The following is a 13,698-nucleotide window of genomic DNA, read 5'->3' as shown; positions in this document are numbered from 1 at the left end:
ACGTTCAAGAGGAGTACCGCACGAAACAGTTTGGAAAAGGGGTACTCATGTATTGTAGCGACCACACCCAAGAAGTGAAGTTAGGGTAAACCTAATGAAATATACCAAAATATGATGAAAACATAATTTTTTATTAACAAAATTATGGAAACTACGACAGAGAATTATGGAAAACAGGCCGCCTAGAAGACATTATATTAAATACCTAACCAACTCTATTTATTAAATATTTAATTAAAATATACCTGGATAGTATGTCTCTTTCAGGCTAAGGTAATCATCTCCGAGTGCACACAGAGAAACTGGTTTTACAACAGATCAAGAACAACAGCGTGGTCGCTATAATACATAAGTACCGGAAAAAGTTTACTTTGCCAACTAAGATAATTTTGTTTTGCACCCATTTACGAGATGAGGCGAAATGGTTAAATTTTTTTTCTGGAAAACTACTGGAAGTTTTACAAACTTTTATTTGGCTTTTTCTTCCCTGTTACATGATTCGAAGAGGATATCCGAGGTTGCTTCTTTTACCACCTCGGTGCTGCAGACCGCTGATCATGAGACGCAGTAGTACTGCTTTTGTCCAACACAAATATCATGATATTCTGGAAAGGAGCTGGGCCTGGTGTCTTCTCTGCCCCCTTGTCTACTCCCTGCCTTATATATAAGGAATTCTTGCGTAACAAAGAACATTCAAAAATTCTCTTAAATATTCAGCCTTTTATTTATTTATAGGATCGTAATTTTTATTTAAATCAATTCCTGTTTATTTATTTAAAGTGTCTATTTCTAGAAGGTCTATGATATTTCATGTCGAAACAGGTGATTTTCCAAGGAACTTTTTCATTGTGATATAATAATTGTTACCTAGGTCTTTCTCCTCTGTCGAAAATGTGTTTTTATAATATACGGATTAAGTTTTAGGAAAGCATATCAAGATAAACTGTAACCTCGGAAGTTTTATCTTCCAGGACCGTATTTTCTTAGCTAGTGCTCGATTTTTTTCCGGTTTTCACAAGATTTCCAACACCACAACAATTTTGGTTAGACTACCGTAAATAAAATTAGGCAATGAGAAAAAGGCAATTAAAGTAAATATTAACTAGTGATAAGTATTGTCTTATAAACGTTACTAAATTACACTTGATATAGTCTTAAAACAATAGAGAAAAGGAAATCAGTAGAGAAAAGGAAAATTGAAATTGAATTAGCTATTGAAAGAAATATTCTGTTTTTATTTTTGCATAAATAACCGTGGATGATAAATAACCGAAGACCGAGACCGACTCCGTTGATTTTTGAATTAAAATCAAGTTGCCGTCAAGCCATGGCTAATTTGAGAAAACCAAGACAGATAGCCTGAGTGTGAATCTAACATGAGCCTTTTTTAGGATTGTATAACCGATCTAAACTAACCACATTAGGTCACTGTTTTAGACAAAAGTGCTACTACATTTGAGAAAAGAGAAAACAAATACACAAGTATGGATGCGTTGCCAAGTGAAACGATTACTAAGTGACAAAACCATGGAATACGTTGAGACAACAGCGGGTAAAGGGAATCCGATGCGTATACTCTGATTTCGTTTTCAATGACTAACGTATGGTAGTTCCCATGCAATTTCAAATTTTAAAGCTATTAAACTAATTTAAGATTTGATCAGCCTTTATTTTTGTTTCATTTCAAAAGACGGCAAGGTTTCTTAGGCTTTATTTTCAGGATGACGCGAACTGAACGAAAGTAATCTGTCCGCTTGGAACCTGTGTTTGCGAGCTTGATTCGTTCAACGAAAGTATGTTTTTGCTTTCATCTTCTTCGTATTCATCTTTCGTTGAACTGAAAGAATTGCTCATTGGTTCGGTCAACGAAAGTATGGTTTTTCTTTCATCTTCTTCGCACTCGTCTCTCATTGACTTGGACCAAGTGATCTCGTTCAGCTCTTCTTTGAGAAAGGTGTATAGTTCAACATGAATTGAAATTTGCATCTAGTCGATACAGTTTCTAAACCAAAGTGTAAAACCTTTTGGGAATTTTGTATTATGAAAATGAAAGTTTGGCACTTGTCGGTTATTGGAAACACATTCAAGAATTACGCTTAAGTTACATCTCAAAAAACCAGTTTCAGAACTACAAAACAAGTAGTTGATGGTACAATGTATTGTATTGTACTTAGACAGAATGCATTGGACTTGTATAATTTAGGCTATATATTTGCGCATTAGGGGTGGGGGTTAGGATAGGTTTCGTCAGGTTGGGTTAGGTTTCCGTAATTTTGTTTCTAAAGTATTATTTTATCACCATGTTTCGTTATTTTTCATTAGGATTAACCAAACTTCTCTTCTTGGGTGTGTGTCCAATAACCGACAAGTACCGAACATATTTTCTCCATATATAGTGTACTCAGTAAAGGGTTTAGAGGCTCTTTATCTGACTTGCGAGGTTCGTTCAGATGAATTTGTGGTTTTGGTATTCATTCAGCGGGATGAAGAAACACCTTTTTATACACCTTTTAATTTCCGTTATTCTAACGAAGATGTGAGGTGCACAGGAATTCAAATACTGTCCTTGTGCAAATGGTCCCTTAGATACTTCTTTATGGTTGGATTTCGATAAACTTCCCTCTATGACGGAAGCTTTTTTATTCTAACAGTGTTTCGACTGTAGAATCAGTCTTACACAATGGCAATTTGTGCGCTCCTGGATAAAAAGTATTCCGTTGTTGTTTACTTTTTCTTTAACTGTTCTGACTTAAAGAGAGAAAAGGTTCAAAGTTTAGCAGACTTTTAAAGGAAAGCTTGGCTCTATGTTATATTCTAATTAATACCAACCACAACACAAGTGGCCTGAGTGGCATCGCTGTGCACGCTCATCGTCCACTTCACTCTTTTCAAAGCTTCAATCTTAATCGTTTCCGGAATGCTCTTTCCTCCTTTGTCTTTTTTTGTAGCCTCTTCCTTCCTCATTCTGGGAAGTTGTGCTTTTTGCTTGACTCGGGATGGATTACTAATACGTAAAAACAATGTTTGGGAGTTGTGTTGTATTTAATTACAAACCTAACTCCAGACATGAGGCCGCCTTTACCCATTTATGCAGTATTTTTTAAACCATACGCCTGACGTCCATGGGCGTAGGCAGCATATTGTCTAGGGGGGGCAGTTGATAGTGTGATGGAGGGCTTTTTATCAACTGCTTTTCCAACCATCTGCTTTTTCAGCCATATCTAATGTAAATTTGAAGGTCTAGGGGGGGCAGCGGCCCCCCTGCCCCCCCCCCCCTCCCTACGCCCATGCTGACGTCTGAATAGTTTTGTACCCCTCAGGTTTCAGGTCTCTAGCAAGTTGTTCGTTCTCATTATATATTGGATTCATCACCAGATATCAAGCAATCTATCAGGCTTATATTTTCTGACAAAAAAAAAAAAAAAAAAAAAAACTGGAAGAGATCCTGGCTTCAGGTTATAGTTTAGCCTTTAGGTTCCTGGCATTTATAAAAGGTGTACATGTTGATCATCTCTTCAAAATATTAACATTCTTATTTATTTCTTCTTTAATCAACCCAATGTTTTTCGGTATTTTGAGGGTATTTAGTTCTCAGTTTTAAGGAATCTTAAACAGTGCTAAAAAATACCCTTTGTGTGGATTTTATACTTGCAAGATATAAATTGGATTTTTCTTTTAATGCAAAGAAACAAAAACAGGAAATGGTATTCACCTCTTTAAGCTTGGGATTTTATTTATAGATGAACAAAGGGGATTGAACCTATTCAGCATAGGTGTCACGAGAGAATAGTACAGGTACCTAAGATAGTCCTCAAGGATGCCCTCAAGGATAAGACTGTTACCCCAGAAACATTGTACTACATAACGGCCGAGGGAACGAAGTTAAGACAGGAAAAAAAAGAAGAAAAAAACCTAACATATTTTTGGATTTATTAGAAAGTGGCCAAATCAGGAGCTTTTGAGGCGGAGACATGATCACTAGTATATCGAATTCAGGTTGTTTAACGCTGTACTAGTTTTTCAACAGTAGGCAGTAGATTCAGTTTGTATAGTAACCCTCGTCTGTAAAATATTATCCAATCATTGGTCATCCTTAAATTTCAAATTAAACTTCTTGTTTAGGAAGAGTAACTACCTTAATTTTAAGGTTGTTTAGAAAGAGTAAAGGTTATTTAGAAAGAGTAACTATATTATAGAGTAAGTATAATGATGGTCATCCTTAAATTTCAACCTGAACTTCTTGTTTAGAAAGAGTAACTACCTTGATTTTAAGGTTGTTTAGAAAGAGTTGTTTAGAAAGAGTAAAGATTATTTAGAAAGAGTAATTATATTATAGAGTAAGTATAATGAGGGTCGTCCTTAAATTTCAACCTAAACTTCTTGTTTAGAAAGAGTAACTACCTTGATTTTAAGGATATTTAGAAAGAGTTGTTTAGAAAGAGTAAAGGTTATTTAGAAGGAGTAACTATATTATAGAGTAAGTACGAGTATAATGATGGTCATCCTTAAATTTCAAACTAAACTTCTTGTTTAGAAGTCTTGTCTGAGGTGTGTGCGTGGTGACTCTGATGTGCAGTTTCCTTTATTTGTATACTGAAGAGGAATGTAAATACACAATGCAGATTTTTTACTTTAGTTCATTTACTTTTAGGATATCTCTAAGGTCTTGCAAATAAATGTTAAAAAATAAGGTTGTCATTTTGGTTTATCTGAAATTTAACAACACATTTTGTATCAATTATACTGCATACTGGAAGAAAGATTATCCTTCAATCTCAGCTTTTTTTCATTGGTCCTTAGCTCTTCTCAAAATTTGACACATGACGCCTGAAAATTTAGCATCTCAAAAATTGATATTGACGAAGTAAGATTTAAGTAAGACAAGATTTATTTTCAAAAATGGTTTTCACAAGCCTAGATAGTCCAAATTTGCATTTCAGGGTAAAAAAAAAATGGTTCATTGGTCTAGGCTTGTCTGAAAATTTAATATCCTTAAAAAAATTACATTATTTATTAAAATTAATAAAAATTACAAATTTTACATTATAAAAATTACATTATTAACAAAAATTACAAATTAGGTCTTTGAGGATGACACTTCCCCCAGAGCCCTCAGGGCTAAGGTTGTAAGTTATGCCCTGGGGCATGTAAGGTTTTTATTGAAAGCTTTGTTGTAGAAACTTGAAAAAGGGCTCATTCGATTGGAAATTCAAAGGGCTAGTAACCTTTTGTAGAGTTAAAGGCAATTGAAGGGTCACTAACCCCCCTCTCATGCCCACCATTTGCCCAAAACCAAACAATTAACATTTTACGAATGCAATTTCGTTCACGTAGTTTAAAATTCTGAAAGCTATGTCTTTGATGATGACAAGCACCCCACAGCCTACAGGGTAAGGATTTATGTTATGCCCTGGGGGCATATAACTTTTTTTTTATAGAAAGCGTTGTCATAGAAAATTCAAAAAGGACTTATTCGATTCGAAATTGAAATGGCTAGTGCCGTTTTTAATAGTCGAAAGTGATTGAAGGTAACTAACACCCCTTCCAAGCCCACCATTTCCCCAAACACATGCAATCAAAATTTCGAGATATCCGTCTTGTTCAACGCAATTGAAAGTTCTTGAAATTATGTCTTTGAGCAGGACACTCCCCCCACAGTTTTCGGTGCACTGGGTGTAAGTTATGCCTTGAGGGAATAGGAGATTTTCACTGAAAGCTTTGTCTAGGAAACTTGAAAAAGGACTCCTTCAATTTGAAATTCAAAGCTCTAGTGCCATTTCTAACAGTCGAATGTGATTAGAAGGCAACTAACCCCCTCTCATGCCCACCTTCTCCCCAAACACATCCAATCAAAATTGTTAGATAGCCTTTATGTTCAACGTAGTTGAAAGTTTCGGAAATTAGGTCTTTAAGGATGACAGCCCCCCCCACAGCCCTCAGGGCAAGGGTTGTAAGTTGTGCCCTGGGGACATATAAGGTTTTTATAGAAAGTGTTGTCGTAAAATACTTCAAAAAGGGCTTAGTCGATTGGAAATTGAAATGACTAGTGCCCTTTTTAATAGTTGAAAATGATTGGAGGGCAACTAACCCCTCTCACGCTCACCATTTCCCCAAACACATACAATCATAGTTTTGAGATAGCCAATTTGTTCATCGTAGTTGAAAGTTCTGGAAATTGGGTATTTGAGGATGACAAACCCCCCAGGTTCCCAGGGCAAAGGTTGTAATTTATGCCATGGGGGGCATATAAGGTTTGTATCGATCAAAAGAGAAACTTCAAATAAAAACTTCAAAAGGGGTTCATTCAATTGTAAATTGAGAGGGATAGTGCCGTTTTTAATAGTCGAAAGTGATTGGAGGGTAACTACCCCCGCCCCTCTCACGCCCATCATTTGCACAGACACATCTGCACAAAAAAAATCTTTTAAAAGTTTTCACTTTTCTAACTTAAATAAATCCGAGATTTATTAGGATTTAGAGAAGAACATATTAGCATATGTACACTAAACTGGAAAGGTACATTTTGTTCAATGAATTCGTTTGAATTTTATCAGGCAACTCGCAAATTACATTCTGGATCTTAGAAAGCATGGGGTTTAGAACCCTACTCATACTAATTTCTGGTCGTTTTGAGTTTGACTGTTATTTATTTTAATTTGTGCTTGTTCTTGGTTTCATTTATTTATTGATAATGATTTGTGGCAGTTGTATTCTCGGTAAATTATTTGATTTAAGTTTTGTTCATTTTGGTTTAATGGAGTTCTTTACTTTATTTTTAAACTTAGTTTGTTGAAACAGTTTTTTTAAATTAATCCTTAAATTAAGCCATTCGGACCTGTGGTGGTGCAGTGGGGTTGACCAGTACCTACTAATATGGATCTTGGAGTTCAGTCTCAGGGGTAGTAGTAACTCGCTGCAGCGCCTGTTATTTGCTTCCAGGGATGGAATTATGCGAAGGCGTCCTTATAATATTTAAAGAAGAAGAAGAATCAAGCCACATGTGCACATCACCGACGGCGTCACGTCGATAGCTGATATGTGTCTATTAAACTATATGTTTTATTTAGGACACCCTAGTTGATGCTGATGTTGCTATAAATGCTATGATGTGGCAGAACGGGGGCTTTTCTGGCTTTGATCAGTGGAATTTCGTAATGCATCCAGTCGATGCAGCTTTAACATGTGATCCCAAAGGAGATTATGTACGGAAATGGATTCCCAAACTTAAAGGTAATTAGCAGCTTTTTGCTCCTTTGAATAAGACGGAACTCCAATCATTACGGTTAATTGAAATAATAGTTACTCTTCTTTAACCAGCTTCTTAGCTGGTTTTTTTTCCAACTTCTTAGCTTCTAAGCTAGGTAATTTTTCCTTACCTGGCAGTTTTATCTTTTGCATGTGATTTTAATCTTTTTCTTTTAAACGCGTTTTTAAACTAAAATGTGAAAACACTAAACTGAAATCATAAAAAATGTTCCGGTGTCAAACTTGCACTTCGAAAAGAGGTGAATTTTGAAAAAATCCCGAAATGGAAAGCTCTTATTATCTTTTCGGTCGTTGTCAGTCATAAGTGATCCGAATAGGCTCAAAAGTTTAGGTATTCCTTTAGTTTTACTCTAAGGAAAGGGAATCGAGCTCAAAAGCCCAGAAATCATAGGCAGCGCAATAGCGCTGTCTAAGTAAAGAACGATGTGGGCATAATGTATTATTATTATTTTTTTTTTGGTTTCTTGGTCTTAGACCATGGCACTTCGTATCGAAGGAGTTATCGTAGAAACTTCGAAAAGGGCTCATTCGATTTGAAATTGGAGTGGCTTGTGCCCATTTTAAAAGTCGAAAGTGATTGAAAGGCAACTAACACCTCTTCCACGCCCACCATTTCACCAAACATTTCCAATGAAAATTTTGAAATAGCCATTTTGTTCAACATAGTTGAAAGATCTAGAAATTATGTCTTTGAGGAGGACACTCCCCCCACAGTCCTCAGGGCAAGGTTTTAATTTATGCCTTGGGGGCATATAAGGTTTTTATTGAAAGCGTTGTCGTAGAAACTTCGAAAAGGCCTCATTCAATTAAAAATTGAAATGGGTATTGCCCTTTCTAATAGTCGAAAGTGTTTGGATGGCATCTAACCCTCTCTCACGCCCACCATTTCCCAAAACACATCCAATCAAATTTTGAGATAGTCATTTTGTTCAACTTAGTTGAAAGTTCTGGAAATTATGTCTTTGAGGTTGACACCCCCCCCCCCCCACAGCCCTCAGGGCAAGGGTTGTAAGTTAGGACCTGGAGTCATATAAGGATTTTTTTTTTATAGAAAGTGTTGTCGAGGAAACTTCAAAAAGGGCTTATTTGATTGGAAATTGGCTAGTGCCCTTTTTAATAGTCGAAGGTGATTGGAAGACAACTAACACTCCTTCCACGCCCACCATTAATCCAAACACATCCAATTAAAATTTCGAGATAGTCATTTTATTCAAAGTAGTGAAAAGGTCCGGAAATTATATCTCAGATGATGACACTCCCCCCACAGCCCTCAGGGTAAGGGTTGTAAGTGATGCGCTGGGAGCATATAAGGTTATTATTGAAATCTTTGTCATAGAAACTTGAAAAAGGGCTCATTCGATTGGAAATTCAAAGGGCTAGTGCCCTTTTTAATAGCCGAAAGTGATCTGAGGGCAACTAACCCCCCTCTCATGCCCACCTTTTCCCCAAACACATCCAATCAAAATTGACATTGCCATTTTGTTGAACGTAGTTAAAAGTTTTAGAAATTAGGTCTTTGAGGATAAAAACCCCCCTCAGAGCACTCGGGGTAAGGGTTGTAAGTTATGCCCTGGGGGCATATAAGGTTTTTGTAGATAGTGGTGTTGTAGAAACTTCAAAAAGGGCTCATTCGATTGGAAATTAGAAGGGCTTGTGCTCTTTTCAATAGTCGAAAGTGATTAGAGGATAACTAATCACTTTTTAATAGTTGGAAGTGATTGGAGGGCAACTAACGCCCCTCTCAGGCACACCGTTTCCCCTCACCCATACAACCAAAATTTTCAGGTAACTATTTTTTTAACGTATTTGAAAGCTCTTGAACTTACGTCTTTGATGGTAACAACCCCCCACAGCCCCTCGGGAACGGGTTATAACTTATGCCCTGGGGGCATATAAGGTGTTTATAGAAAGCGTTGAGGTAGAAACTCAAAAAGGGCTCATTCGAGAGGTAATTGAAAAGGCTAGTGCTCTTTTTAATAGTCGAAAGTTATTGGAAGGCTTGATATTTTTATAGTAAAGTTTGATGTGGATACAATGTTTTATTTTTATTTTTTTTTTTTTTTTTGTTTAGACCAAGGTCCTTCGTACTAAAAGAGTTTTCGTAAAAACTTAGAAAAAGGATGATTTAGCTGAAATTAGTAATGACCAAAACGTTTTTAGAGATTCGAAAGTAATTTGGGGGCAACTAGTCCCCCTCCAATTCCCTCCCTCCCATTTGTCCATTATGTTTAAAAACTAAATGTTGCCTTAATATTAAATCAAAATGCATTGTGTTAATGCTAATTACCAATAAGGCATCTCAGCAGTATCCCAAGAACGACTGAGGGTATTATGTTCAAACTTTCGGGGCTGCTTCTGCTCTAAAAATTTAACCAAATCAAAATAGTGTTAGTATGTCCAAGCTATCAAAGAAAGTAAACGGATTTTTTTTTTTTGCGACTGGTATGAAGTTTCCTATTTTAGGTCAACTAGAGGAGTTGTGAAACTAAATTAAACACTATACTATTTGTGTCCTGATTCTTAAAAGGGTCTATGTTGTTAAAAATTGCTGGAAAATTTTCTCCAGCATACAAATAGCAGGCCAAACTATAAAGTCTTAAAAAACCGAAAAGATTTAAAGAGTTATTTTCATTTTTCCTGAAAAGACTATGTCAATATAAAACGAACAGAAATTAATTAAAAAAAAAAATTTCTACAAAATAAGTTTTTCAAAGAAAAGTAAAGAACTCCATTAAACAAAGAAAGAGCAAAAGTAAAATCAAATAATCTACCAAGCGTGAAACTACCACAAATCACCATCGACAAATAAATGAAATCCAAAACGAACAGGAATTACAATAAATAAGCGAGTCAAACTCAAAACGAGCAGAAATTAACATTTCTGCTTAAAAGCCCTATGCTACCCAAGGCCAGAACATAATTTGCACTTTACTGAAAAAAATACAAATGAAAGTACATTGTCAGTTTAATATACATATACTGATATTTAGTAACCAAACTGTTAATATTATTTTATTTATTAAAGTTGTAAAAATAGAAACATTTATATTTTCTCAGTAAAGTGCAAATTATGTTCTGGCCTTGGGAAGGCATAGAGGTTTTGAGCCCTACTCATGTTAATTTCTGCTCGTTTTGAGTTTGACTCGGTTATTTATTGTAATTACTGTTTGTTGTTGGGTTAATTTATTTATTGACTCTGATTTGTGGTAGTTTAACGCTTGGTAGATTAATTGATTTTATTTTTGCTCATTTTTGGTTTAATGGAGTTCTTTACTTTTCTTTGAAAAACTTATTATGTGGAAAAAGTTTTTTCAAATAATTAATTAAAAGAGACATTGTTTACAGCACTATCTTCTCAGGGAATTCCTGGGCGAAAGAAACGTGAAAAACCCATCTCTTAAAATAATAAATAGGATTGTTCCCTGAGTGCTTTTGTCTGTATCTAGCTTAAAGTTCCTTTCTTATATCCGTGTAAATTTTTTACTACAAGGTAAGTTTTTTTTCCCTAACAAGTACATAAAAAGAAGCGGAGTAAATAAATGACGTAAAAAAAAAAAACAGAAGCACAAAACAATTTATATTTACATTTAAAATCAAACCACCCCCCACAAGTTAAAAGAGCTGTCGTAATCTCTCTCGTCTATCAGGCCCTAAACATTTGTTCTGATTCCCACATCACAGCAGAACTAAACTTTATCAGAGACATACTTTTTGGAAATTGGTATCCTATTTTATTTATTGATAATATAATTAACCGTAGACTAAAAAGAGACTCCCGTAAAATCAATAGTAGTTTACCATGGGAAAATCCCGATAAGCCCTCAAACATAATTTATCTCCCTTACATCCCAAAATTCACTACGTATAGCGGGCGTGCATTTGTGAAACTGTTTAGCACCATGACTCTACCCCATGCGCTTTACTAACTTCAATGCACAGTATAAATACATATAAAAAATAGCGAAAAGTCTTATGCTCTCCATTAGAGTATAAGACTTTGCCTTCCCCGATGCCTTCCCAAGATCAGAACATAATTTGTACTATACTGAAATAAATACAAATGAATGTGTATTGTCAGTTTAATATACATATATTGATATTTAGTAATCAAAATCTTAATATTATTTGATTTACTAAAGCTATAAAAGTAAAAACATTTATATTTTTTTAGTCAAATACAAATTATGTTCTGGCCTTTGGAAGATATAGGGGTTTTGAGCCCTACTCATGTTAATTTCTGCTCGTTTTGAGTTTGACTCATTATCAGGTTATTGGACATCCAGGGGCGTATATGGGTAGGTTTTCGGTTTGATTTACGGACTGGAAAGGTTGAACTGATAAGATCACTCAGTCCCTGTGTAAAACCATTTGTGGCTGAATTATCATCCTTACAATGCAAAACCTTGGACCAATCAAAGGATTTCAAAAGATCCGTGAACCGGTTCATATTCCCAATATTATATATCCTATTAGACGCAGGGGTATTAGTTCTAGAGGGTTGAGTATTTGGTAGGGAGGGTAGGGAGAGATAGATTGGAAAGTGTTCTGATAGGTCAGAGAATATTATTTTGGAGGACAGGTGGTTTCCCAGGGAAGTGGATACAAAAATGTTATCAATTACAGTAGCGGTAGACTTCATAGGATCAACTCTAGTTGGAAACAGGATTGTTGGAAGAAGACCACTTGAGGTAAATGTTTCAAAAAAGGTATCACAATCATTATTATTGCTAACATTTAGTAAATTACAATTGAAGTCCCCAAAAACTATTGCCTTCTTTTGTGGTAAATTAATAAAACTAGAAAAGTCATTAAACAGATTACAAAAGAAAGGTGTCGCAAATAAGGCTGGTTTATAAAACAATAAAAAAATAAAAGAATTGTCGTCATTGTGGTCAGAGTTTCATTATTTGCTTGATTTGAATACTGAAATTCTCCTTCAGCCGACGAATTATCATTGGTGGTAATTTTTGACTGGGATGGAAAGTTTGCCATTTTTTTCTTAGATTTCTTGCCTTTGACTAGGGCAGTGGCACCGATTAGATTTGCAGTTGAGTCAACAGGCTTAACTAGCTTCGATGTGGAATCCATGTCCTTTTTGATGGAATATAGTTGAGCTATTGCTGTTTGTAAGATCTCATCACCTAATATTTTTCTAACAATAATTTCTACTATGTTCAAACTTTTAGTTTTCTTTTTTAAGGTTTTTTAATAGTTGTAATCCCTTGTGAAAATATATTATTTTGGCAATTACTAGTTTTTGCTCTTTACGCAATATAATGTATTTTCACAATGCAGTCTATTCAAAAATATTGATTATTACAGTAGATCCGATTTCTAACACCGGTTTCTAATAAGATTCAAACTTTTGGTTTTCTGTATTAAGGTTTTCGCATCCCTTGTCAAAATATAAGAAAATATTTTCGCAATTAACTTTTTTTTTTTACATATTCAGGTTATCGTGGCCTCACGACTATTTGCAGAAAATTTCAAGTTCCTAGCTTGAACGGTCTAGCTCAAATTCTCTGAACAAACTGACATACAGGCGCTTAATTCACGGTTGAAGCAATGGCTTGATTGAAAATTTCTTTTAGTCCTTCACGGTTCACGGCGCATTTGTATTTTGTATTTCATTTGCACCCTTTGCCATTAAAACGAAAGAAAACCGGGCTAACTATACCAAACAGCAAGGCAATCCATTTCGCAATGTTTCCAAAATTGTTTGGAATAAATTAGCACTGATATCACAAGCACAAGTGCCAACTACGGGAAGATCAGAAATTATCCCGTAGATAATATAGGTAGCCATACATAAGACACATTGATTCAATTTCCAAGCCAGGATTCAACTTCCAGAGAGATCAACCCATTTCATAAGGAGAAAGGAAGGCCTGCCTCCTTCTCGCCTTTCCATGGCCAAGTCATTTTAAGACACTCCCTGGTTTGACTAAGCCACAAATACCTCTACAAAAAATAGATATCGTTTAAAAGAATGCTTTAGTGTTTATCGTAAGTGCAACAATAAGGAATCCCAGCCGCCCGGGAAAATATTTACCAAAAATATTTTCAAAAAAGTTTTGAAAAAATTGTCAAAAAGTTTGACAAAAAAGCTTTGAAAAAATTCTTTTTTAACTATTAGGAAAGCCAGAAATTAGTTACTGGTTTCGGTACACGTGGCCCCGAAAATGGAAACACAATCACGAGCTGTCAAGTACAGAACACTTAGGCGGTGTTTTCAATAGCAAAAGCTATTATAGTTTGTGAAAATTTTCACAATGAAATACAAGAAACAGACTCAGCTAATAGGTCAACTCACTTTCACTGTGATCGATTGAAAAAAAATTTGCCAAAATATGTTAAAAATCTCAAACGTAAAGGATGATATTAGAAACTAAGAAAATTAGAAAGGGTGATATTAGAAATTAAGAAAAGTCA

The 13,698-nt window shown here is 35.3% G+C and overlaps 1 protein-coding gene across 1 annotated transcript in view; it reads left to right on the top strand.

The window, feature by feature from the left end:
• Window positions 1-13,698, top strand: part of LOC148949172 (uncharacterized) — a 163,487-nt gene that overhangs the window by 67,710 nt on the left and 82,079 nt on the right. Inside the window, exon 6 of the mRNA XM_089093216.1 lies at window positions 7,068-7,230. Within this exon, the coding sequence (XP_088949342.1) occupies window positions 7,068-7,230 (163 nt within the window). The remainder of the gene's footprint in view (window positions 1-7,067; window positions 7,231-13,698) is intronic.

Source organism: Artemia sp. Qi Xiang Cuo, chromosome 8 (genome assembly GCF_049724085.1).
Source record: "Artemia sp. Qi Xiang Cuo chromosome 8, ASM4972408v1, whole genome shotgun sequence".
NCBI classification, from domain to species: Eukaryota; Metazoa; Arthropoda; class Branchiopoda; order Anostraca; family Artemiidae; genus Artemia; species Artemia sp. Qi Xiang Cuo.
The sequence above is the reverse complement of the archived record's forward strand: the minus strand, read 5'-3'. Positions and strand labels throughout refer to the sequence as shown.